This window comes from Lampetra fluviatilis, chromosome 59 (genome assembly GCF_964198595.1).
Source record: "Lampetra fluviatilis chromosome 59, kcLamFluv1.1, whole genome shotgun sequence".
NCBI classification, from domain to species: Eukaryota; Metazoa; Chordata; class Hyperoartia; order Petromyzontiformes; family Petromyzontidae; genus Lampetra; species Lampetra fluviatilis.
In genome coordinates this window covers 4726382-4749888 of record NC_136333.1, presented here as the reverse complement: position 1 = coordinate 4749888, position 23507 = coordinate 4726382, and the positions used below count along the sequence as shown (strand labels likewise).

Genomic DNA, 23507 nt, shown 5'->3' with positions numbered 1-23507 from the left:
TGTGACAACCTCCCTTGCCTGAATCAACCCGTTAATAAACACCGTGTAACATCACGTCAGAACGTGACTACTTCACGTAAAACTGTTGGAAGTTAATATCCATGACCGGTGTGTGTGCACAAGAGGACATGGAGCTGAGTGAACTTGCCGATCACCGGTACCAGCGGTGTCAAGATCGGCCTCTGTGGAGGAGGCATCGTGAAGGACGCTACTGGGCAGGTGGAGGCAGTCGTCTTCCAGCAGCAACGGAGGGCGGAGGAGCGACGCTCACAACAACGAGCAGAGCGCCGGGCGGCTAAAATCCAGCAAGTTGACGTAGTGGGGTGCATCTACCAGTCATCTCAGTCGGTCAAGCAATGGCACCTGCTGGGTCTGTCCCGAGACCTCCTGTCAGCGAGCCTTCGACACTTCACGTGGCAGCCTCAAAGTGTACCTGGCCTGGCACAGGTGCCGTGGTGACGTCTCCGTCACTTAGTGGCGAATATTGGTTTTGTTAATGGGCAGGCGTCCTCCAGCAACAACGGAGGGCGGAGGAGCGACGCTCACAACGAGCGGAGCGCCGGGCGGATAAAACATAGTAAGGTGGCACAGGTGGTGCATCGGCCAGTCATCTCAGTCAGTCGACCCACGGCACCTACTAGGTCTGTCCCGTGACCTCCCGCCAGCGGGCGTTCGACACTTTCACGTGGCCTGAAAGTGCACCTAGCCTGGCACAAGTGCCATGGTGACATCCCCGCCACTTCGTGGCGAATGGCGGTTGTTGTTGTGGGTGCAAACATATGGCAGACAGCAACCTGGCAAAGATGAGGATTCGAACCAATTTTTGGTCAAGAAACGTGTCCGTTTATTCAAGCGACCAAAGACATTTCATGAACGCTGGATGACCGTTCAAAAATAAAATCAACCTCAATTATAATCAGTCCTGCACTGCGATAGCGTTAAGAGGAAAAAAAAAGTAAAATCCAAGACTTCGTTTTTCGTACAAGCAGAACAATTAGTACACGAATCTACAGCGTGTAACTGCTTCGAGATAATTTGACGTTGTTTCAGACAATTTCCTCAAGCCTCATGAGCCCGCATGTGACAACGAGAGCAGAGAAGCAGCTCGCGTAGAGCAGACGGAACGAGGGCCACTCCATCCAGCCGGTTCAATCATTCATCACATACAGCCAGCCCTATGCCAATCATTTGCTGGATGAAGGCCTCTCCATACCGTGCCAGTCTTGGGGTTCGATTGACCATACTTCACCACTCTGGTCAGTGCGGATTAGTAACACGAAGGGCCCAGGACCAGTTCAGATACTAATTTCCAGCTCTGTTAGCGGTGGCTAGGAATTGTACTACGGTCAGCAAGTCCCATAATATTGCCTGCAACTGAAGTCATTGGCATTGTTTTGGGTTTAGAGTTATAAAAGTGAGAAAGTCTTCACTTGACAGTGAGATTCACTATCGATTCAAACATATGGATTCGTTGAGTTTTTTCTCTGCTCGTGGTGGATGTAGCGGCCACCAGCAGGTAGCAGAGGTCACGTTTAACATACCACAGACGAATGCGAAGGGAAAACGATTCTCACGCGCAATTCACTGCTAGGAACCGATTCAAATCGACGAATCAAGGTATCGTTACACCGCCAATGACTACGAATTGGAGTGACAAGCGACAGAAGAAAATTTCGCGGTCAAAGTATAAACCCACAGATGCTTTGCGAGACAAAATCCATCACGAATTATTGCAAAAACGACAGTAATCAAAATACACACATTATTCCCGAACGATATTGCAATATATATAAATTGCTTCTGCAAAAATAGTAAGAGTATTGAGGAAGGCAGCTGGTGCATAAAGTCAATGGTTTTGCCCTGTTCTTGTTAACTGTGAGCGGCGCAACACGGACGTGTGCTTTGTGTTTAAGCAGGCAAGACGTGTCGGCTCCTGTGGAACGATTCAACGTAGAATAGATTGCGGGCACGGAGCCAATGGAGTTGATCCCCAATTAGCCACCTTTAACGTTTCCAGGCGCTGAGCTTTTCACCCACCGTGCATCATCGCACGCTGATGAAGTTCCAGCTCACGGGGGGGGGGGGGGGGAGAAGCTTACGAATGCATTGCACCACATCTTTGTTGAAACGGGTCTATTTTAAAAAGGACCCTTTTCTCCCTATCTACAAGTAACGATTGTTACAAAAATAATCAAAATTTGAAAAAATACTCTGAATTCAAGACGTCCCCCCCCCCCCTGCCGCAACAAATTGTGGAGAGGATAAATGTCACCACGAAGTAAATGTCTTAATGAGCTCTCCTCGTGTACAATATGTAATTAAAAATCCCATTTTATGATGAAAATATATTTTTATATTCCAAGCACGCTAACCTTTGTTATTTATTTTAACTTCGGATTGTCAAACAATTTTCAATTTGGCGATGTTTTTTATGTTCCGGTATTTTATTTAAAACGGCAGACATCTCGTTAGCCGAGTGTGTGTGTGTGCGGCCTTAAAAGAACACAATTCACGTGACCATTAGTCACAATCGCTGGAGCAACAGAATGACAGCCAAAATCTCCCCTAAAAAAATCCCCACAAACTGTACGGACAGCAGTAACAAATAAAACATAAAAAGAATCCAGTATTCTCCAAATTACAACATGCATTATTACCCCTTGTTAAAAAAGTAGGGGGTGCAACTTAGAATCGGGTAGGTGTGTGCGTGTGACGAGATCTGTGGAATTTCATTGACATCGGGTACACAATCTCGGTGCGTCTTCCTTTCCCGAGCATCTTACAATCTGGAGAATACGGTAAACGTGTCCCACCACCGTATAAATTATCACCGTTACCGCATTCCACTATGAAACAAAGTAACCACAACAAACCCAGTCTTGCCGGGTGCTGAAAAGATAATATGTCAGGCTTCTTGAGCCTTCCAAAAATGATTGATCATGGCATGAGACACCAACCACCGCGCGCGCAAACACAAGTCGAATTTGACAAGTGGCCTTTTGCCAAACGGCAGAAATAGGATGCCCCAGTCTCCCAGGGAGAGACAGCCGAGCGGAAAGGATTGGTCGTGACCCGGCAATGACATCGAGAAAATGTTTGTCTGGGTGGGCGCGAGGGGGCACGGAATTCGCAAAGAATACCCAAGCCGAACGGAACAAAATCGAATTCGCCAAAAGAGGCATCCACGACGGCTGCTGTTAGCCACAACTGCAGTAGGCTGTGAAAACAACCAGCTTCGTCCATATGCCATACGTTGGGGTTTTTGTGTATTTTTAGTGCAGTGTGAAAGCAGACACCCCCTGCTGAGAGTATTTTAAACATTTAAGCCACGGAGGGGGGGGGGGTAAGGGTTGCACCAAAATCAATCAATGGTTGCCACACGAGCTCACCAGGTTTCTTCAAGGGGCCAAAACCACTTTGGCGCATCTGAAGAAACGGGAACACTGGTGGGGGGGGGAATTTTACAACGGCACGCACGTCCCCAAGACAAAAAACGGCGACATCCGCGCACAAACCTTCCGACGGGTTTCTCTCTGCGCATTAAGTCACGGTTTGTACTCAAAACACAACGCCAAGAGGGTCAGCAGCTTGCCTTTTCTGTACTTTGCACTCCAATCGAGTTTTTGTATTATTTGTTTCTGTAACATTCTTACCCCATGACCCGAATGGACATTTGTAAAAGAAGAGCTTTACAGGTCATCAGATTCCTCCAATAAAAAATATTCTCATTCTAGATTGAGATTCCACATCCAACAAGGCAACTTGAACCCTTCACATACAGTGCCTTTGTCAGGCCCCTCTTTTTCCACGCGCACATGTGAGCCGTGCCAACGTGGGGCCCCTCAAGGCACAGGTCGCTTTAATCACTCGAGCTGCGCGTGAACTTGGGCAACGCTGCCTACATTTTGATGCAAGTTTCTTTTGATTAACAAACAAAAAATACTTCAGTTTGGATTCAGTTGTTCAGGATCAATATCACTCACAGTCGTGTGCAGCCAATCACAAGACGGAGTTTTTGATTTCCTGCGGCGACCCAGCATACGAATTGCTCCTCCGCAGGGAGTAGAAACGAAGACCATGATCGACTCAGGCGATTTCTGTGAATTCATCTGACAAGCATTGCCACACCAGTCTCTGTTGTAACAAAAACATAGTTGTTTAAATCTGGACAAATCTGCTCACAGAGACAAACAACCTCCTTGGTCTGAGTCTGCGCAAGCATCACGCTATAGGAGCCATCGTCTATGAGCCTGTGTGGGCTAGCGTGGCACAAGCAAGCACACGCAGCGCCGTAAACGTCATCTTAAAATCGTAAACTTTTATGCCGACTGGTGTAAGTCCAGTCCAAGCATGTACGAAGTTGTAATGCATCAGTATTGGCGTTCACTTCTGTTAGTAAACTTTTGGCAACTGCTTCCAAGTAATGAGTAGTTATGTTTCCCAGAAGATACAAAATAACAAAAAATATACAATGTACTTTTTCTAAATATAGAAAGCATCATAATATTAATTTACAAACCTTTCTCAATCCAATACTGGATGAAGACCTCCCCATGCCATGTCAGCCAAGGGGGTTGTTTGACCATACTTCACCACATTGGTGAGAGCGGGGGTGGGGGTGGTTACTGACGGAGGGGGCCCATAACCGACTGACATCACTCCCCACCAATGTTAGCCATAGAATTCACGTCGCCGGGTTCACAATGCAGTGAAATTAACCAATGCGCCACCACTCCCCGCAGACAGAACACATGAATACATCTTTGTGTATATAGACTACATGTATACTTTATCGGTGTGTCTAGGTAATACACCTATGTTCAGACACACGTACATAATACAGACGTACTGCATGTGTATATGTGCATTCAGCATCATTAATGTGTGTACTATAATTCTATAGGTAAAAGGATAAGGTGCAGCCCTGCACGTTGACTAATCATTGCTCCGATTATCACGGTTGGCTACGTACGGTGCGAAAGAAGTTCAACTACATTGCTGGCGGAAGGGCCTACACTATAGAAAGCTCAAGGGCGGGCATTTGGCCTACTCTTCCACACTTGCCAGACTTCTTGAAGGATGTGGGAGTCTTCCACCACTATACCTCACCGCACGCAACCTGCCGATCGATTAAACTGTAGTGCCACTCATTAATGCTGTACCCCATTGATACGTATATTTCTATACACACACACAAGAAATTAATTGTAGCAACATTTTTTTGTCATAACACAAAAACTAAAGAGAGATAAAGATTTCATAATTAAAAACATACCCAAACAATCCCCTTCCACTAAACGATAAAATACCTTAACAAAAAAGAATAAAAGTAAAACAAAAGAAATGCTGAATAAATACATGAGCAATAAATTACCAAAAAAAAGTGTAATTTCATCAAATAAAAAATGCAAATGAGCAGGGGTTCTCAACTGGGGTCCGAGACCCCCCCCTCATTGGGGGTCCCGTGGCAAATCATCGGTGGGGAGGGGGGGGGTGGTAGACCCCTGCTCAAACACACCCCAGCATTTGATGGGGGTGTGTGCTGCCCTTCTATTCTGGAGCGTGGTGCCAGCAGCGATGTGCCCAGGAGTTGGATGCCAACGAATCAATGTCAAGGTCTGCTGGCCAGGACGAAGAGGGGTTTCAGGGGTAGAGACAAGAGTTGAAAGAGCGCAGAGACCACTCCGGTTTACTTCGTGGTACATGGGACCGGTTGGGGCGCGGGGAGGCTAGTAAACACACCCACATTTTTTAGAGGCTGTGGGTAAATTAAATTAACTAATTTATTATTCATTTACATTTAATTACTTCTTCTTGGTTCTTTCGGTAAAGTCACGTAGAAGGGAAAATAAAACATAATTAAATATAATGTTTTATTATTATTATTTTATTATTTTCCTTCTACGTGACTTTACCGAAAGAACCAAGACGATGAATCCCTGCAGTCACGAACGCTTTAAATCGAAATGACTTGCTTAGCATTTTCTAGAAGTTGCACTCCTGTCATTGTTGTTGTTGTATTGTTTGCCGTTGTGACTTGCCGACCCGCCCATACAGGACCACCTGTGGATAAAGAGCTTCATTGGCTCGCCGGATTCCTCCTGCAGTATAAATAAATATCCCGATTCTGAAAGTACAAAACTAGCCACCAGATCAGCCCAACAGCACTCCCCCCCCCTTCTCTCCGGCACTCTCGCTGGGAGAGAAAACGACTCTGCAGATGTAAAAAGATAAAAGTGCGGCTTAAAAGACAAGACCATTTAACCGTTTGCAAAGTGCTCCGAAATCATTTAGCTGTCGGCTCTCTGAACATCACCACATTAAACGCTTCTAGAGATGACACAATTAGTAAACTGATGTAAAGATGTTGCCAAACTGGACTACGAATGTTGCTATGATGGTTCTGTTGGATGCTCGACATCGACAGTGATCAACAGATTAGTAGTTCACTATTGATGTCATAGCGAATGGGTATATTGATGTCCTGATGGCAGAGAGGTCTGATGTCACCAATTGATTCTGTCGTCACTGCGGTAAATGGGTGCTCAAACCTCACCATAGTAAATGGGCCTTCATGGACTTCACTGCAGTAACTGGCTCTACCGACGTTGCTATAGCAAACAAGACAACCTATGATGCTATCATAACAGGGTCTTTAGATTTCACTATAGCACATCGGTCAATATATGCGACAGTAAATGCGGACGAAAGATGCCATCAAGTTTGTTGTTTTAAGTTTGCAGTCCTTCCCCGGCACCTCCGATTAGCGCGTTTGGCTACGTACGGTGCGAAAGAAGTTCAACAAACACACAGACGGCTATGATGTCTCAAGAGTGAAAGGGTCCCCGTGGATGTCTCCGCTGCGAATGTATCCACAGCCATCACCCGAGCAGCCATTTCCCCACCGACGACCGCACCAAACGCGAGACTCTTCGCCCGAGCCGGTCAGCCACCACGCGGCGCCCCACCGCAAACGGTGGACAAACCCCCCCACCCCAACCCCCCCCAGTTAAAATCGACACCAAACTCGGCGACGTCACGGCGGCCCGGTCCCCGGCGTCTCAGCAGTGCGAGTCTCCGTTAATCCCGGCGACGATGGACAGGGGCGCCGCCGCCGCCGCCGCAGTCGCCTCGCCGAGCACCTCCTGCATCCACGTGATCTCGGCCGCCACCTCCTGCGCCAGCGCCTCCAGCTGCGCCTGGCGCCGGCCCATGCGTCCCTCGACGTGCGTGATCGCCGCGTCGAGTGCCCGCGTCTCGTCGCGCGCGTGGCGCCAGCCCTCGTCCGCCTTGCGCGCCTCGTAGCTGCGGGGGAGACACCGTACGGGTGGAGGTCAACGGGTCGCAACGGGCGAAAGCACGTACACAAATGAACAGTGATACCACGCCGATTTCGACATCGCAGCAGCAGCGGCTTTTGGCTGGTCGCCGTATGGCGCGGCGCTTTCAGATGCGCTTCTGCGGCCGTCTGGAACGCTCTTCCTTCCAATATTAGTAAGCCACTGGGAGCTATGCAACTTTTAAATCAAGATAGAAAAGTCATTTCTTTAACAGCTTTTGCGTTTCATTTGTTGTCCTTCCCCCGCACCTCCGATTAGCACGGGATGCTACGTACGGTGCGAAAAAAAGTTCAATATAAATACATGTACGTACGTAAAGATTGAGACCTCCAACTCCTCCCCAGGTATGTTACTGTCAATGGATGACGAATTTTCCTGCAAGCCTCACTTCTGGAGGATTCACCTTGCCCAAACAAGCACCGAAGGCACAGCGTCTCGTATTTGCTCAACATCTATTGCTTTGCGGTGACGGGCGTTAAGTCACGCCGTCTAAAAACACGCAAGCTTGCAGGTTCGGAAAGGATTTTTTTTATTGGCTGCTGTTTTGTGGGCTGCTCGTTGTGGTACTCACTTTGGTTCTCAAAGCAGATAAGTTGATAATCAAAAACAGAAGTTGCGCTGATAAATCAATGATTAAACAAATTAGATCAGGGCGAGTGAGAACGGGAGAGAATAAGTGACATTTGAGAGCTGGTGAAAGCGGGTGAGGTTGGGTGACAGCGAGTGTGGGTGAGTGTGGGGTGAGTTCGGGTGAGTGCGAGTGAGTTCGGGTGAGTGCGAGTGAGTGCAGGTGACAGCGGGTGATAGAGGGTGAGTGCGGGTGAGAACGGGTAACAGTGGGTGAGGGCAGGTGACATCAGGTGAGAGTGGGTGAGTGCGGGTGACAGTGCGGGTGAGTGCGGGTGAGAACGGGTAACAGTGGGTGAGGGCAGGTGACATCAGGTGAGAGTGGGTGAGTGCGGGTGACAGTGCGGGTGAGTGCGGGTGAGAACGGGTAACAGTGGGTGAGGGCAGGTGACATCAGGTGACAGCAGGTGAGTGCGGGTGACAGTGCGGGTGAGTGCGGGTGAGAACGGCTAACAGTGAGGGTAGGTGACATCGGGTGAGAACGGGTAACAGTGGGTGAGGGCAGGTGAGAGCGCAAAGAAGCGATCGAGGCGACCGCATCCACGAACCGGGCGCGCGACATCTCTTGGCGCGCCGCCTCGCCCGCCTGCCGCTGGTGAACCTCGGTCTCGCTGCACGCGGCCAGCAGCACACCCAGCTCCTCGCGCAGGCGCCGGCGGCCCTTCTGCAGCGCGCCCAGGCCCTCCTCCATGCTGGCCAGCTCCTCCACGACCCGCGTGAACCTCTCAAAGTCCACGTAGGTGCTGTTGGGGTGCATGCTCGAGTGCGACTTGATCGTGTACTCCTTGAGGCGGCTCGGCTTGAGGCGGCGCCGCTCCTTCTTGCTGGTGTCGCGGTCCGCCTGCGCCGGGGCCGGCTGCTTGCCCTGGTGCGACGTGGCCATGCGTGCGTGCGTGTGTGTGTGTGCGTGCGTGCACATGCGTGCGTGCACATGCGTGCGTGCGTGACGGGCGGTGGTGGCGGGAAGGGCGGAGGGGTTAGCAGTGGATCGGCGCGTCGGCTCGCCTTAAAGGTCTCTTCTTCGTCGTCGCCGTCGTCGTCGGCATCGTCATTTTCATGATCACCATGATACGAGTGCCAGCCTGCGACCACATCGTCCGCTTGCGCCAGGGCCGGCTGCTTGCCCTGGTGCCACACAGCCGTGCACCTGTGCGTGGCCCGTGGTGGCGGGGGTGGAGATGATGACGACGGAGTATTGGTTCAGCCTCTAGTTTTATCGTCATTATCATCATCATCCTTGTCATTTTCATTACCATCAAAATACTATTTCCTGCTGGCTCGTGTGGATTGCTGCCCATCCTTGCGCTAAACTTTGATTCTCGAGGTACAAGCAGAACGGCAGGCAAACGTCCTTCAAATAGATCAACAGTTGCGCGATGCGACTGCCCACCACCAAACCTCGCCAGCATGTTACCCAACCATCACGTGCCAGAGACTAAGTGGGGGGGGTTCGGTCTGGATGGCGTTTGGACGCAAACAGAGGTTCTAGATTTGAAGCTTTCGTGACTGCAAGGATTCATATTCTTAGGTTTTTTCGGTAAAGTCACGTAGGTAAAAAATTCAAATTAATAAAAGTAAAAAAAAAATTTTAATTTACATTTTTTACCTACGTGACTTTACCGAAAAAAACCTAAGAATATGCAAACAGAGGTTGCCACAGGGGAGTGGAGGGGCTACGTTACGGGTAGCACGCAGCAGTGCGTCGCGATGATCGTGACGACGACGATGACGATTTGGTTTCTTAAAATATAAAAGATCCTCCGTGTCTGGCGTCAAGGTGCGACAAGAGCGACGGAATCGGATTGCGTGCGCGCGGCAGGTGAACGCGGCCCGGTTCCTGTTCACCTCCATTCACTCCCAACGTCATCTTAGGCTAAAGGAGCAGCTTAAGCCTGAAGGACGCGGGTAGAGTCCGTACCTTGACCCACTGGTGGGTGATCGTGTCTTTGATGAGAAGACGTTTCCTGGAAGAAGAAGATGAAAGGCTCACATCAACTGCGCGAGTCGTTGGTCAGATCTGCGGCGTTGTGCACTGTCACACACGGGACGCTGGTGGCGGTAGAGCGAGGAGGTTGGAAGACCTTCCCGTATTGGATTTTTTCGAGCGTTACCCTCTCGTACGCGCGCCGGGATTTCTCCGGTTACCTCCCGCACAAAGTCGAACGTTCGTCGAAATAATTGGCCAGACGTCGCGACGTAACAAGGGACCCCCCCCCTCTCGGCAAATAATCCGTTGAAGTTTTTCTTGGTGAAAGGATTGACATCGTCTTTCTTCCGAGCCCGTGACTAAATCGGCCAGAATGTGCCAGATCTCGTCCACATCTCGGAAGCTCAGCAGGATTTTTCGAGCCTGGCTAATGTTTGGACGAATACAAAACAAAGAAAAGGCTTTACCCATTTCAATCAATAATATTGGGAGGTGTGAAGATGTTGAAACTCCAAATAGACACCGATTACAAGGCATCAAGTCTGCATTAACCAGACATACTTGTAGTAAAATATGCCAACAAACACACCTTGAACAACTCTATCGCCTGATGATGCTAGCTGTAATTCCTGGAAAAGCGTCGTACTCGAATTGTGAACGTTGTGAGTTTACTCTCAAACATTCCGGTGTGCTGTACCAATAATGAATTGGCACGTTGTGTGTTACTTGACAAACCTTATTAATTGGCCGTGTCGGGTGGTGACGGGTTTAATGACACAGTTATATTTACGCGATCTAACTAAAAAAAAACTCTATTCTGGACGCTTCGGTTATAACTTATGCAGTGTCCTTGAAACCGATTGGAGTACACCAGAGACAGCCTCCCTTAACCAAAAAAAAAACCATCGAGTTGCCGAACTCATTCCTCATCGACAAACGAGACTACTGCGACTGCAAGCCCATTCGTCCCTCGCGCCGCACGCGGCTCCTCACTTGGGGTCCTTGACGAGCAGCTTGCGGATGAAGTCGATGGCCAGCTCGCTCGTCTGGCCAAAATACTCCTCGTCAAAGTCGTAGTTCATGGCTGTGATGTTGGCGAGCGTCTCCTCGTTGCTGTCGCCCAGGAACGGAGAGGCGCCGCTCAGCCTGAAACAACAACCGGGAAACCGCCGCGACCGTCATCACCATTGCCATCACCACTGCAATCGCCACCGCAATCGCAACGACACCATCGGCGTTGGAAGATGACAACAAATCTCAAGCCAAGGCAACGTTCCATGGCACCGTATCGTGGCCGATTATCCTGGCTACTGCCGCCACCCAGCGTAAGAGCAAGTCCAAACAGCTCACGTAGTCCGTGGGCCAGAGCAAAAACCGGTGCCATCCAACGTAGTAAAACTTTCGTAGATCCAATTTATACGTGCATATTACGAGCGAATAATTAGATGTACCCATCTTAAACAGGTATCACATGAAATGTAGGCATTCGCGACCAATATTATCCATAATTGAGGTTTCTGGAGTTAGATCGCGTAACCCAAAAACGCGATCTAACCAAAAAAAATTCTATTATGGTGACCACATGATTCACTGTTATTGGTCACGTAGGGAAATTGGAACCGATAAAGTTACGCCTCCTTGTGCGGTACCAGATAAGTGAAACATCTGGCCTGGGCTCACGGACAAACAACTACTGAATGGTAGCAGGAAGCCCGACGCCGAGATCAGACTGTTTCACATTGGCAATATGAATCGGTCACCTTTGTACAAAGGCCCCAAAGCTAGCCAGGTTGGCTTGGATCAGGCTCAATGGACTGGCACGTGGCTCCTCACAAATCAACGGCAGCAGGAACCCTCCCCACTCAACACCAGACAACCCTTGCAGCGCATGACAACTAATCAGGAATTCACGTACATAGGGCCCCCCCGGGGTCGGACTGATCGGCTGGGATCAGAATTAACCGGCGCGGGTGTGCGTTGGCCACGGTCAATTTGGCATGCCGATTTTGGCACGTTTTGGCACGCGCACCACCCTCTTAGTACGTGGGGCGGAACGTCGGACATCATGCCGAACAACAACACGCGGCACGACCCGTAAGCACATCGGAGGGCTACACAGCACATCCGCAACCACCTGCACAAGATTCAGTCATGTTGAAGTTGAGCTGTTAAACCATATTTGAACTATTTTAAATTTTAGAAGGTAAAGCCCACTGAGCTATGTAGCTCTTTTTCAGAAGGAACCTGGCCACAAATGATAGCTCAACAAAGTGGCTTATCACATGTAAATTTATAGCAGCAAAATACTCTAAACGCGTGCTAATTCTAAATGTGGAGGGAAAAACCGGAGGACCCGGAGAAAAATCCACACGACCACGGGGAGAACATGCAAACTCCAAATATACAGCAGGTGTCACGGTCAGGATCGAACCCACGACCTGCATACCGGGCGAGGTAGTTAACATCTCACCACCGTGGAACCCTACATATTTATTGTTTAGCGATACAGAACGGATGTGAAGCCGTACAAAACATCTTCTGCGTTCGCTGCTTCTTAAAAGTAATCAATTCACTTGCCGCCGCCTCTGTGGCCACGTGGGCACTGAGCCACTTGACCCTCGATGAGTGAGGAGCAGCTCAGGAATTAAACCAGCATGTACCTGGACATCAGTACAAATACATATTCTGACGTATATTACTCAAGCACTGTTAATTCGCAATCCGGATAATCTGCAAGCAGGTAATCTCAAGCATCGACTGTGGTTGCGAGTTCAGTCGTAAAATGCATAAGGAGGCAAATATAGGCAAAACAAAAGCGCGTGTGCTAATACTCACAGAATATATGTGATTACGCCAATACTCCTATAAACAAAAACAACAACACAAAGTAAACGTGTGCAAATTAAATAAATAAAAATAGCAATTTAAAGATTTCAAAGAAATCAAACTGGTTACACTTCAAAAAGCCATGCCAAAAAAACTTTAAAATAGATACACGCATCATGAATGCAGAGCAGATAAATCAAAGTGTAAAAACAACACAAGGCAGAGAGAGGGCTGTGCGTATTTTAGAGCGACTGCAGAAAAATACAAACTCTAGGTCCACGGTGAAATCTTACCACATGTCGGCCTCCAGCCCCAGCGGTTCAAAGTTCACGATTTCAGGAGCTGTTTTCATCGAATGAAAACAAACGGACGGGAACACGACAGAAGAATTAACATATGTCGCGCGTACGAACGAATCGCCCCGTTGGATCGCGGATACGCGGTTGAATGAGCGGCCACCGTGGATGGGGAGGTGTGTTCTGGGCTGCGCGGCTACTGTGCAGAAAGCAGTTCAAATGCCGTGCTGTATTTCTGTGCTCCCGTGTCGTCTATGCTCGACGCCTTCACCGACCCCGCACTGACCGGCGTGACGAAAGAATGACAAAAGCGTGGTGAACAACAGAGGTCGCGCAAACGGGTTTTGACTCCTTACCCGTACCCGGCCGCACCAGGGTCGCAAACGGGTAACCCGTACTCGGCCGGGTACGGGTAGCCAGGTATCGGGTAGGGTACGGGTATCGGGTACCCGATTGCGACCTCTGGTGAACAGTGACAAAAAGGGTTGTACGTGTACCTTTTTTCGTAAACGAAAGCTAAGAGCTTAAGCTCAAGACACCCCTCCCAACGTGCCAAAGTGAACGAGTGTTTTTGGAGATTGAGCAACACGCGAGCCATGACACCTCGGGGCTCTCGCGCCAGGCGTTCATCTGCCAATGGCTCCGCTCTCACCACGTTTATCAGCCCCGAAAGAACGAGATGCTAACGCGAGTGTTGGCGAAGGGGCCACTCTTAAGCTTGATGGATCGCCCTGTTTATACCCCTTTTCCAATAACTCCGCCAGGACGGAGTGTTCCCCAAGGTCGAAATGGCGTTCCGCCAACATTTGCCCCAACACTCACTCAGAGGGTGAAGTCGTACGCCTACGGCAAGGAGACAAGCTACGGATAATTTTCACCTCTTTGGCCATTTTTACGCCCCAAAAAATCCCCGCAGAAGCTACTCTTTTTGGTTTCTTTCCCAACGCACGAATCGGGCCGTGTTTCTCGAACTGGGATTGGATTGGGAACCAGCGTAGGGACGGGAGTTTCAAGGTGAAGTCATCTATACTCTTTGGTTCTTTCGGTAAAGTCACGTAGGTATAAAATAAAATAAATCACGACGTTTCGATCGCAACACAAGCGGTCGTCCTCAGGCGGAACAAATATAATCCAGCAGTTCCACCGAGGACGACCTACGTGACTTTACCGAAAGAACCAAAGAGTATGGATTCCTGCAGTCACGAAAACTCAAGATCGAAGTCATCTCATTTGTGGGAGATAAAGTAAAAATAATCATTTACATTTATTTGTACGGTGCCTCCCACTAATCTCTCAAGTCTGCCGGTAGCCTTCTGGATCCTTCGGAGTTTGGAGATTAGAGAATTGCAGAAGGCCGTACGAGAGAGAGTTGCATTCTCTCTCTCGTGATACATTGGTAACGCGGTCCCTCGTGATGCATTTGTAACGCGGGAACATTTTTTACGTTAAAAGGGAACATTCGGGGGAGTGGACATTGAGAGGTGCAGTCGCCTCGTCAAACTGTGATAAAGAAAGTGGTGGGCAGAGAGAGTCTCAACTGCAGGTGGCACTTTACCGAAAAAACCTAAGAATATGAATCCTTGCAGTCACAAAAGCTTCAAATCTAGAAAAAAGTGGCAAAACGTTGGGGAATAAAATTCGTATTCTGATTCTGATATTCCACAGTGAGGCGATCGCGTCGGTCGCGAAATTGGCACCGATGACCGGGGAAATCTTAACGGAATTTATATCACGCCTAAAGCAAGGCGCTTTACAAAGAATGATCAACGGTACCAACGTATAATTGCAATGGCGGAGATGAGGCGAACGAAATAGATGAGAGAGGAAGCAATGGGGGCAAATCTGTGATGATGCCTCAATTTGGCAAAAGAGAAATTGATGACGGTAAATGACAGATGGATTGAATGAATAAATGGGGTCGATGAGTGATAGCCATGCAATGAGAATATGAAGAGGGAACAGCGGCGGTGGTGGAGGTAATGCGGGGGAGATTAAGCGGGGGGGGCGGGGGGGTCATGGGGTGGGCTAGGGAACAAGAAGTGTGAGTTTTGAGTGAGGAACGGAAGCTTAGCGAGCGAAGGTTACTGCTTAACGTGGAGGGGAAAGTGCGTTCCGGTGAAGGGGGGGTGGGGCCGAGAAGAGAGAAAGAGCGAAAGCGTGTGGATTGAGTGCAAGGAGGAGGAGGAGGAACAGGGAGAAAGAAGAGAGGAGAGAGACGACAAAGATTGAGAACGGCGGCCAACGGGGACCGAACGTACCGACAAACTCGGGCGTGCCGAAGATGTTCTTGAACTCCATGCCGTCGACGATCTTGTGCGCCAGTCCGAAGTCGATGATCTTAATGCGCGGCCGTCGCTCGCTCTTGTCCAGCAGCATGATGTTCTCGGGCTGCGCGGCAAATCGCGGCGGGGCAGAAAAACGGCGCGACGGTTTAGCGACGGGGATCGACCGGTATCCGGGGTGTAACTCGTTTGCCATCACGTCAGGGAGCAGGGGGTGGGGGGGTAAGATACGGCAACGCAAAATTCGTTTGACACGGCCCATGGTCGCGCGAGGCACCGCCACTTCGAAACGGGCCCGCAAACGAAATTGTCTCCGCCAAATGCAAGCGTCGATGTCGCGTTTCCGACGCGGACCTGCGAACCGACATGGGCGGCGCGTGGGCAAGAGGGGAGCACGTTTAGGCGTCGCAGCATCGAGCGTGGTGAAGGTGAACCCTCGTTATTGACATGCTGTTATCGGCCACCGATAACGGTGTTCGTTCGTTAACGTCCGCGGTGGTGAGATGTTAACTGCCTCGTCTGGTATGCAGGAGGTCGTGGCTTCGATCCCAACCCTGACGCCTGCTGTATATTTGGAGTTTGCGTGTCTCTCTCCCCGTGGTCGCGTAGATTTTTCTCTGGGTCCTCCGGTTTTTCTTTCCACATTTAGAATCAACATCACCCGTTTAAGAGTATTTGGCTGCAATTAATTTGCACATGACAAGCCACTTCGTTGAGCTATCATTTGTGGTCAGGTCGCCACTGAAAGAAAAAGAGCTACATAGCTCAGTGGACCTGGTAAAAGGTAAAAAAAAAAAGTTTAAAGGATAACGCACAGAATTAATCCACCATCACTAAGTCCAGCCCCTGAGTTAAAATAAGGACGACGGAGGTGACCCCTAAACCGTCACCTTGAGGTCAAAGTGTGCTATGTGGCGCCCGTGCAGGTAGTCGACGCCGCTCAGGATCTGCCGCAGGAAGTCCAGCGCCTCCTCCTCCGTCAGCGACTCCTTCTCCGCCAGGAAGTCGAACAGCTCGCCGCCAGACACGCTGGGGGGTGAGGAGGGTGTCACGGAAGTCGCAGAGATCATGGCATCAAAGGAGAAATTGGCACATCTCCGCGGTGGACACCTGCTTGTACACAAGTCATGTCCGTCGCACGAGAGTGAAATGGATATTTACAATTCGCAGGCTGTGAAATCATTATTTCATTCACTTCATCATTTATTTAGGTATTCATCGGTAACCGTGGACCCTACCGGACATCTGTGAAAAAGAGCTTTGCAGCCCATCGGGTTCCTCCAGTATAAATATCATGATTCTCATTCTGACTACCACTTGAGAAAGTGGTTTCATCACAGGCGGATGAAACCCAGCTCCGAATCCAGGAACTCAACGGTGCCAGCTCAGCGTTCCGACCTCGGAAACAATTGGGGAGCCACCTCTGATTATTTTCCAGATGCCTACGCACACACGTCACCCCCCCCCAGCCCCGCCGGCATTGTCCTGCGCCTTGACGAGGGACAGAGAGGCCGGGCTCCGGCGATAGCGGCCACAGCGGCCACAGCGGCACTCACAGCTCAAGCAGCAGGATGACATCGGTGCGGTTCTCGAAGACGTCGTGCAGCGTGACGATGTTGGGGTGCGCGATCTCGCGCAGGATGTCCACCTCGCGTAGGATCTCCTCCTCGCTCACGCCGCGGCGGCTGGCGCGTGACCGCCGCTTCTTGATGAACTTGGCGGCGTACGCCACGCCGGAGCTCTTCTCGCGGCACTTGCGCACGATGGCGAACTGCCCGCTGCGGTGTCGGGGTGGTGGTGGTGGTAAAGGGGTGGGGGGTGGGAGACGTGTGCATGGCGGGAATCGTTAAGGCATGTACGCGTGTGCAGGCCTTTACGTGATTCTAGATTTGAAGCTTTCATGACTGCAAGGATTCATATTCTTAGGTTTATTTTTTTTTATTTTACTTAATTAATTTTAATCCTTTACGTGATGTCAAATGCGCGGCCGACTGGGACGTCTGCGAGTAAAACAATGACTCGCGGCATGCCCGTGCGAGTCCATGGGTGTTAGCCTCGGCATTCTTCGCCACTGCTGGTTTGCCGGGGGGTGGGGGGGGGAGGTGGGGCGCAGATGCGGGACAACGCACGTGCAGGGCAGCAACGCGGCACACAACACACCCGTTACCCACGGTGGTCACACGTACATGCGCTTCGTCAAGCTCAACCCTGGCTTGGCTTCCGAGCTCCGATGACAACATTCCCAAGTAATTCGGGGCATAGGCCAAACAAAGCAATCAGACAAAACATTATCGGCTTCCACCGCCCGCCGCCCTCCCCTCCCACCAACAACGCCGCATCCCCCACCTCCCGCCCCGGTGGCATTTCGGATTGGCGGGTGACGTCCAGGAGGAAAGACTCGGGTTGGATTACGGAACGAGTGGCAACCCGAGCTGACGGAGGGCTCCCTGCATCTCTGGATCACTTTCAATGGGACGATTTCCCAAGAAGGTGCCCCCAATTTTAAAGTTGTGCCCATGCGTGCATGCCCGACCTAATAATAAATGCACGGTTGTGAGCGCCGCAGGTTCTGCAACTCAATCGCTCAATATTTTCAGCTCTGCAAACGCTTCATGCCAGATCTGCAAGGTGCGGTGGAAAGAAAGGGTCAACTCAGTTCGTGTGCGGTAGACACACGTGTGTATGTATATATAGAGCTCGTGTTGACTGCTCGAAATTTTAATTCACTATATGCTCGTCTTGAGTAAGATAACAATGCTACTCTGGCCTCTCTGTCCTTACTCAAAGGGCCACTCCCCATAACAACAACAAAATGATCGCGAACATTTTATTGTTTAATCGCCAAATATTGTTTTATCTTAAATTTATATTTGGGAAATAGCCTCTGCTCCACATGTTCTACTTAGCCATGTCCATTCAGCTATGGGACTGACACCCTGATTTCACCTGCAACAGTTATGGGGAAGCCTAGTTTTTATTATTTTTGATCTCTTCCATCGATTCTAATCCGTTTTGTGCTATCGGTGTCACGTCACAAAGTATTAACTCAAGACCTGTCTCACAGCAGTGCCCGATCACGGCCCACGGAAGTGGACATCGGTACCGTCACCAAAATCTCTTCACGTGACCTTTAGTCCAGACTGCAAGCACCAGAAATGACCCACCCAACCACCCTGCGACCGAGAGTAATGTTTAACGCATTGCAGTCCACCATATCGTTTCATTAATCGGATTGGAAATGTATAAACATTAAATACAGAACTAAACTCCAAATATACAGGCGTCAAGGTCGGGACCGAACCCACAACCTCCTTCATACCAGGCGAGGTAGTTAACATCTCCTAGCCACCGTGGCGCCAAAAAGTTGCCATATATAGCAGCGGTGGCAGGCCTCCGAGCTACCCATCCATCTCGTTCAGTGCGACTCCTCCATCAACTTACTGGGGCAAGGGAAGCACTTCGTGGCAAGCAATAGCCATGGCAAAACCTGACCCAGATCCGAATCTTTATTTAGACTGCAAGAGGAATCCGATGATCTGTGAAGCTCTTTCCAGTACGGGAGATCCGCCTCCCGCCCCACGTCCCTGTTGGTTGTTGTGCAGCACTCACCTCCCAAGCTCCTCGGAGAAGTCATAGAGCTCCTCGATGTTGGTCTGCTTGAAGGTCATGGCGGCGGCGGTGGCGGCAGCGGCGAGGGTAGCAGAAGTGGCGGCAGGGGAAGAGGTCGCGGGTCAGTCCGCCCTCCTCGGTGCCATCCCTTTCCAATCAAACACCACGGGTGTCGCTTGAACACGCCCGGAGAATTACACTGCAACAGAGCGTGCGTGTGTGGGACAACGGAGGATGAACGTTCAGATGCACGATCCACGACATTTATACTGAACTGCGGTATGAATCTGGTTCACTAAACCAGCTGGCGGGACACAGCACGTGACATTAGCCGCCCAAGGGAATGGGTGACCACCAACGGAACGGAACGTTGAGAGATCAATTCATGATGGATTGTGGCAACGAAAGCACGAGGAACGGCAACAGCATGCGGAGGCCTTCATTGAGCAGAGGAGGCCTTCATCCCGCAGAGGACAATACTCGGCTCATTTATAACCAGGATTTCGACAGACTATAAATCCCTTACATTTGCAAAGGAAGTCATCAACTGCATGAATAAGATGTTACAATACCTTAACGTGAAAGGAAACATATGTATATAGTCGATGTTTAGGGCAATGACTGTGTCCTATGAAGAAGGGCCATTGAAGAGACGTTTCAGGCAATGGCCCTTCTTTGTAACGCGCGTCATGATGAAGGGGCATTTCCAAAAACATCACCTCTTATATTTCCATTTATGTGTTGAAGGTTTCTTTTGTTACGTTGTTCTTGTGCCCAACCGCCAACGAATCGCCAGATAATTTGTTGCAATACCTTTGAGTAATTCCACTTCACAATTTAAAACGGCGCAGTGTACGAGATCATTTGAAGGTCACGTACGACTTTTTTTTGTCCTGCAAGCAGCCACTGAATAACAGTTGTTGCATGCATATGTGGAGTTAATATTAACTTTATATGTGCTTCAGCTGTGGGTTATTTTAACACACTTGGAATTTTAACGAGTGGGGCACCAATGGTTGGCTTGAATTAAACACGAGGCATGCAATGATTCACAACCCTCCACGAGCGATTTGATCAAATGTTCAAGGAAAAAAAAATTGCCTTCCGTAATTTTTAACCGCTTTGTTGGATTTTCAACAACAAAAACATTTTGATACTCGCTTCTGCAGTTCGGTTGACGTAACTGAAATGAGCGTACCGTGAGCATACGACCGGCGCACACGGCCTCTCACGAATTGCATGTTGTGGACTCTGACGGAAGCACTCTTGACATGGGGTATTGCAAGCGTGAACAATCAAATGACAGCTGCACGTCTCTGATGATAGAGGGAAACACTGCACGAGTTTGTAATTTAAAGTATCTTAGGTTAATGAAAAAGATCAGTAAAGGTTTTTCCTGCAAACTTTGTTTCGTTGCACGTAGAATACTGCGATTCAGTTTGTACCTTATTTATATGTGGGGCTTGCTAATCATCAACATCACCATCATCTTTATTTATTAGCAGATAAGAGCTGGGAAGTTGGAGTCCACCGAAGAGATGGAGCCATGCGCGACCAGCTCACGTGCAGATGCTGGGTGGATTGCTGTATCACAGGACCGTGGCGGGAGGTGACGGATTGATGACACCTTCATCCAGCAGTGGATTGACCATGGCTGTTGACGACGATTCTGATGATGAAGAGCCGGGGTCATTATTGCGTCACTGCAAGGCCGTAGCCATGGAGTCAACATTGGCGGGGACCAAATCTTCAGGGCGGTGTGGGGGTCCCCCCGCCAGAAAAAAAAATCTAAATTTGAAAACTCATTTCCTGCGATTTGCTGCCTAAAATATTGCAAATGTCACTAACACATAGGATGGACTTTTTATTTGTTTTTTTACAATAATGTCTAATAGTGTATTACATTGCTGTTTTTTATTTTTTACCTTTTCTTGTTTCATTGTATGTAATGGCAGAGATTAGGGATTAACAAAGTACAACCATAACCACAATCATATAAACAGAAATCAATTTTCTAGCAATATATTGGGGGGGATATTTTGAGCATATTTGAATATTGGGGGGGGGGGATGTGTCCCCCCCCCAATTTTTATTATAATTACGGCCTTGCGTCACTGAAGGCGAATTCCGATGACATTATACGATAGGTCACCAAGAGGAGGATTGGGGTGCTTTTTGGAATAAAAACAACGAATGAAAAGAAAAATAATTGTCCAACATGCCGGAAGAAGAAAGTTTCCAATCAGTGCATGTTACTCACGGTGACGTGACCATCAGCGGACAAGCAAAATAGCACAAAGGCTGCTGAAAAGTGTGCACAAGAAGCAGGGAAGAGAGACGCATGCTTGGAATTACAGTAGGTGGAAGGAACACAATGCAAATCAGAGACATAATTTTGACCGTTAAAGGAAAGTCAGTGGGATTGATCGCGACACATCAAGGCCAGTACCCATACAATTTCGCCGTATTGCGCTTCGCACGAAGTTTACACACACCAATCATTACATAGACACAAATATCCCCCGTATAGAGACTGTTGGGGCAATATAAAAAAAAAAATTCTATTGACTGCAGGGATTCATATTCTTGGTTCTTTCGGTAAAGTCACGTAGAAGGGAAATAATAAAATAATATAAATATAAAACATTTTTAAATATTTTTTTATTATTTCCCTTTTACGTGACTTTACCTTCTACGTGACTTTACCGAAAGAACCAAGAATATGAATCCCTGCAGTCACGAAAGCTTTAAATCAAAAGCTTTATGCTATTTTCATTTAGCCCATGGACTACCACCCCCCCCCCACACACCTCGCTTCCTGGCGGCGTCTCGGCACCCCAAAGCCGGCCGGAAAATCAGGAAAGACCGCAGGCTTCGCCCTCGAACGCCGAGCAAAACGCCGGTAAACGCGAATTTCTCCACAAACTCAGCAAAGGAAGCGACCAACTTCGTCGTCGATGATATCCAATCACAACAACAACAGACTGTGGGGTTAGATCGCGTAAATATAAATGTGTCGTTTAAACCCGCCATCACCCGACACGGCCAATGTATAAGTTTGTGTCAAGTAAACGTGCCAATTCGTTAGGTGGCACAACAACAGCGGTGTTTGTTGGAGAGTAAAACCACAACACAACATATACAATCTAGCACCATCGCTTTCATGGCTTTATTTGGTGATTTCGAAAAGTTTTTTGGGTTTGGCCATGTTTGTTTGGTTGTAGTACGGAGTTAGAATGATGGCTTTAATCTAAGTTGTCTTGTGGTTGTTGTTTGACTTGCATCCCACTGGGGATTTGTGCACACAGCGTTGGTGTACGGTGCTTTTTCTGCAATATTTTGCCGTTTTTTCTTGGATTTTCTGTTTGCACAAAGTCACATAGTCACTTTAAGATGTTTTCTTGTTCATGTTTTTGTTTTTTGTTTGTTGCGGTTGCACCCGATTCAAGAGCCGAATGGCTCACAGGGCGATACCTAATCAATGAACTTGAACTTGATCAGGCGGGACAACCAGATCTGTGGCTGTCCGCCTGATGATGCTCCTTGTAATGACTGGCGAAACGTCGGACTCGGGATTGTTAATGTTTGTGGATTTTCTCTCTCCCAACACACAACCGGTTAGTGCTGTACCAGCAACGAATTGGCAACTTTTTTAGATTTGAAGCTTTCGTGGCTGCAAGGATTCATACTTTTAGGTTTTTTCGGTAAAGTCACGTAAGTGAAAATAAATAATAATAAAAATAGAAATAATAGAATGAAAATAAATATTTTATTTCTATTATTATTTATATTATAAAAATTATTTCAATGTATTATTTTATTTCTATTATTTTTATTATTTATTTATAAAAATAATTCTTTTATTTCTATTACTTTTATTATTTATAGAAATAATAATAGAATAATAAAAATAATTATTTTATTTCTATTTATATTATTTTTAATATTTATTTAAAAAAAATAATTCTTTTATTTCTATTATTTTTATTATTTTCTTTTACCTACGTGACTTTACCAAAAAAAACCCTAAGAGTATGGCAACTTTTTGTTAACGTGACACAAACATTATTAATTGGCTGTGTCGGGTGGTGTCGGGTTTAACGACACATTCATATTTACGCGATCTAAGGCTAAAATAAAACTATATTGTGGATTATATTGATGCTTACGACTCCGTGTAAAACTCACAACCAACCTCAATTGTCTCACTGCTAATCGCACTTGGGAGAAGCACCGCTCGTCACAATCCACTGCTGGATGAAGGCCTCCCTCCTACCTCCCCTTGACGATCCTACGACGGAGTGATCCAACCCAACCCCCTGTGCAAGGGACGATTCCATCGCTCCGTCTCCCTTCTCGGAAGCCCGCGTACACACAACACAACAACACCACAACACAACAACACCACACCACAACACCACAACAACACACCACAAACACCACACACCAACAACACCAACACAACACCACAACACACAACAACAGCACAACACTCGTGTGTTTTACAATGGATCCCAACACAGCACAGCACAGCAGCGCAAAGACGTCGCGGGGTAGAAGAGAACGCAGACAGACATTTAGAGAGAGAGGATAATCCATC

The 23507-nt window shown here is 48.4% G+C and overlaps 1 protein-coding gene across 3 annotated transcripts; it reads right to left on the bottom strand.

The window, feature by feature from the left end:
- Window positions 1-827: 827 nt before the first annotated feature.
- Window positions 828-23300, bottom strand: DAPK3 (death associated protein kinase 3). 3 transcript variants are annotated; one of them, XM_078880897.1, is made up of 12 exons: window positions 23103-23300; window positions 21168-21211; window positions 18908-19106; window positions 16855-17076; window positions 16189-16327; window positions 15275-15404; window positions 13014-13062; window positions 12730-12756; window positions 10888-11040; window positions 9886-9931; window positions 8516-8832; window positions 828-7305 (listed from the first exon to the last, which is right to left on the bottom strand). In XM_078880897.1, the coding sequence occupies exons 3-12, from the start codon at window positions 18964-18966 to the stop codon at window positions 7062-7064; spliced, it is 1386 nt and encodes a 461-aa protein (XP_078737023.1). In that variant the 5' UTR covers window positions 18967-19106; window positions 21168-21211; window positions 23103-23300; the 3' UTR covers window positions 828-7061. The 3 variants fall into 3 exon arrangements, with proteins under 3 accessions (XP_078737023.1, XP_078737021.1, XP_078737022.1); XM_078880895.1 differs by lacking the exon at window positions 828-7305 and having other exon boundaries at window positions 7827-8832; XM_078880896.1 differs by lacking the exons at window positions 828-7305; window positions 12730-12756 and having other exon boundaries at window positions 7827-8832.
- Between the last annotated feature and the right edge of the window lie 207 nt (window positions 23301-23507).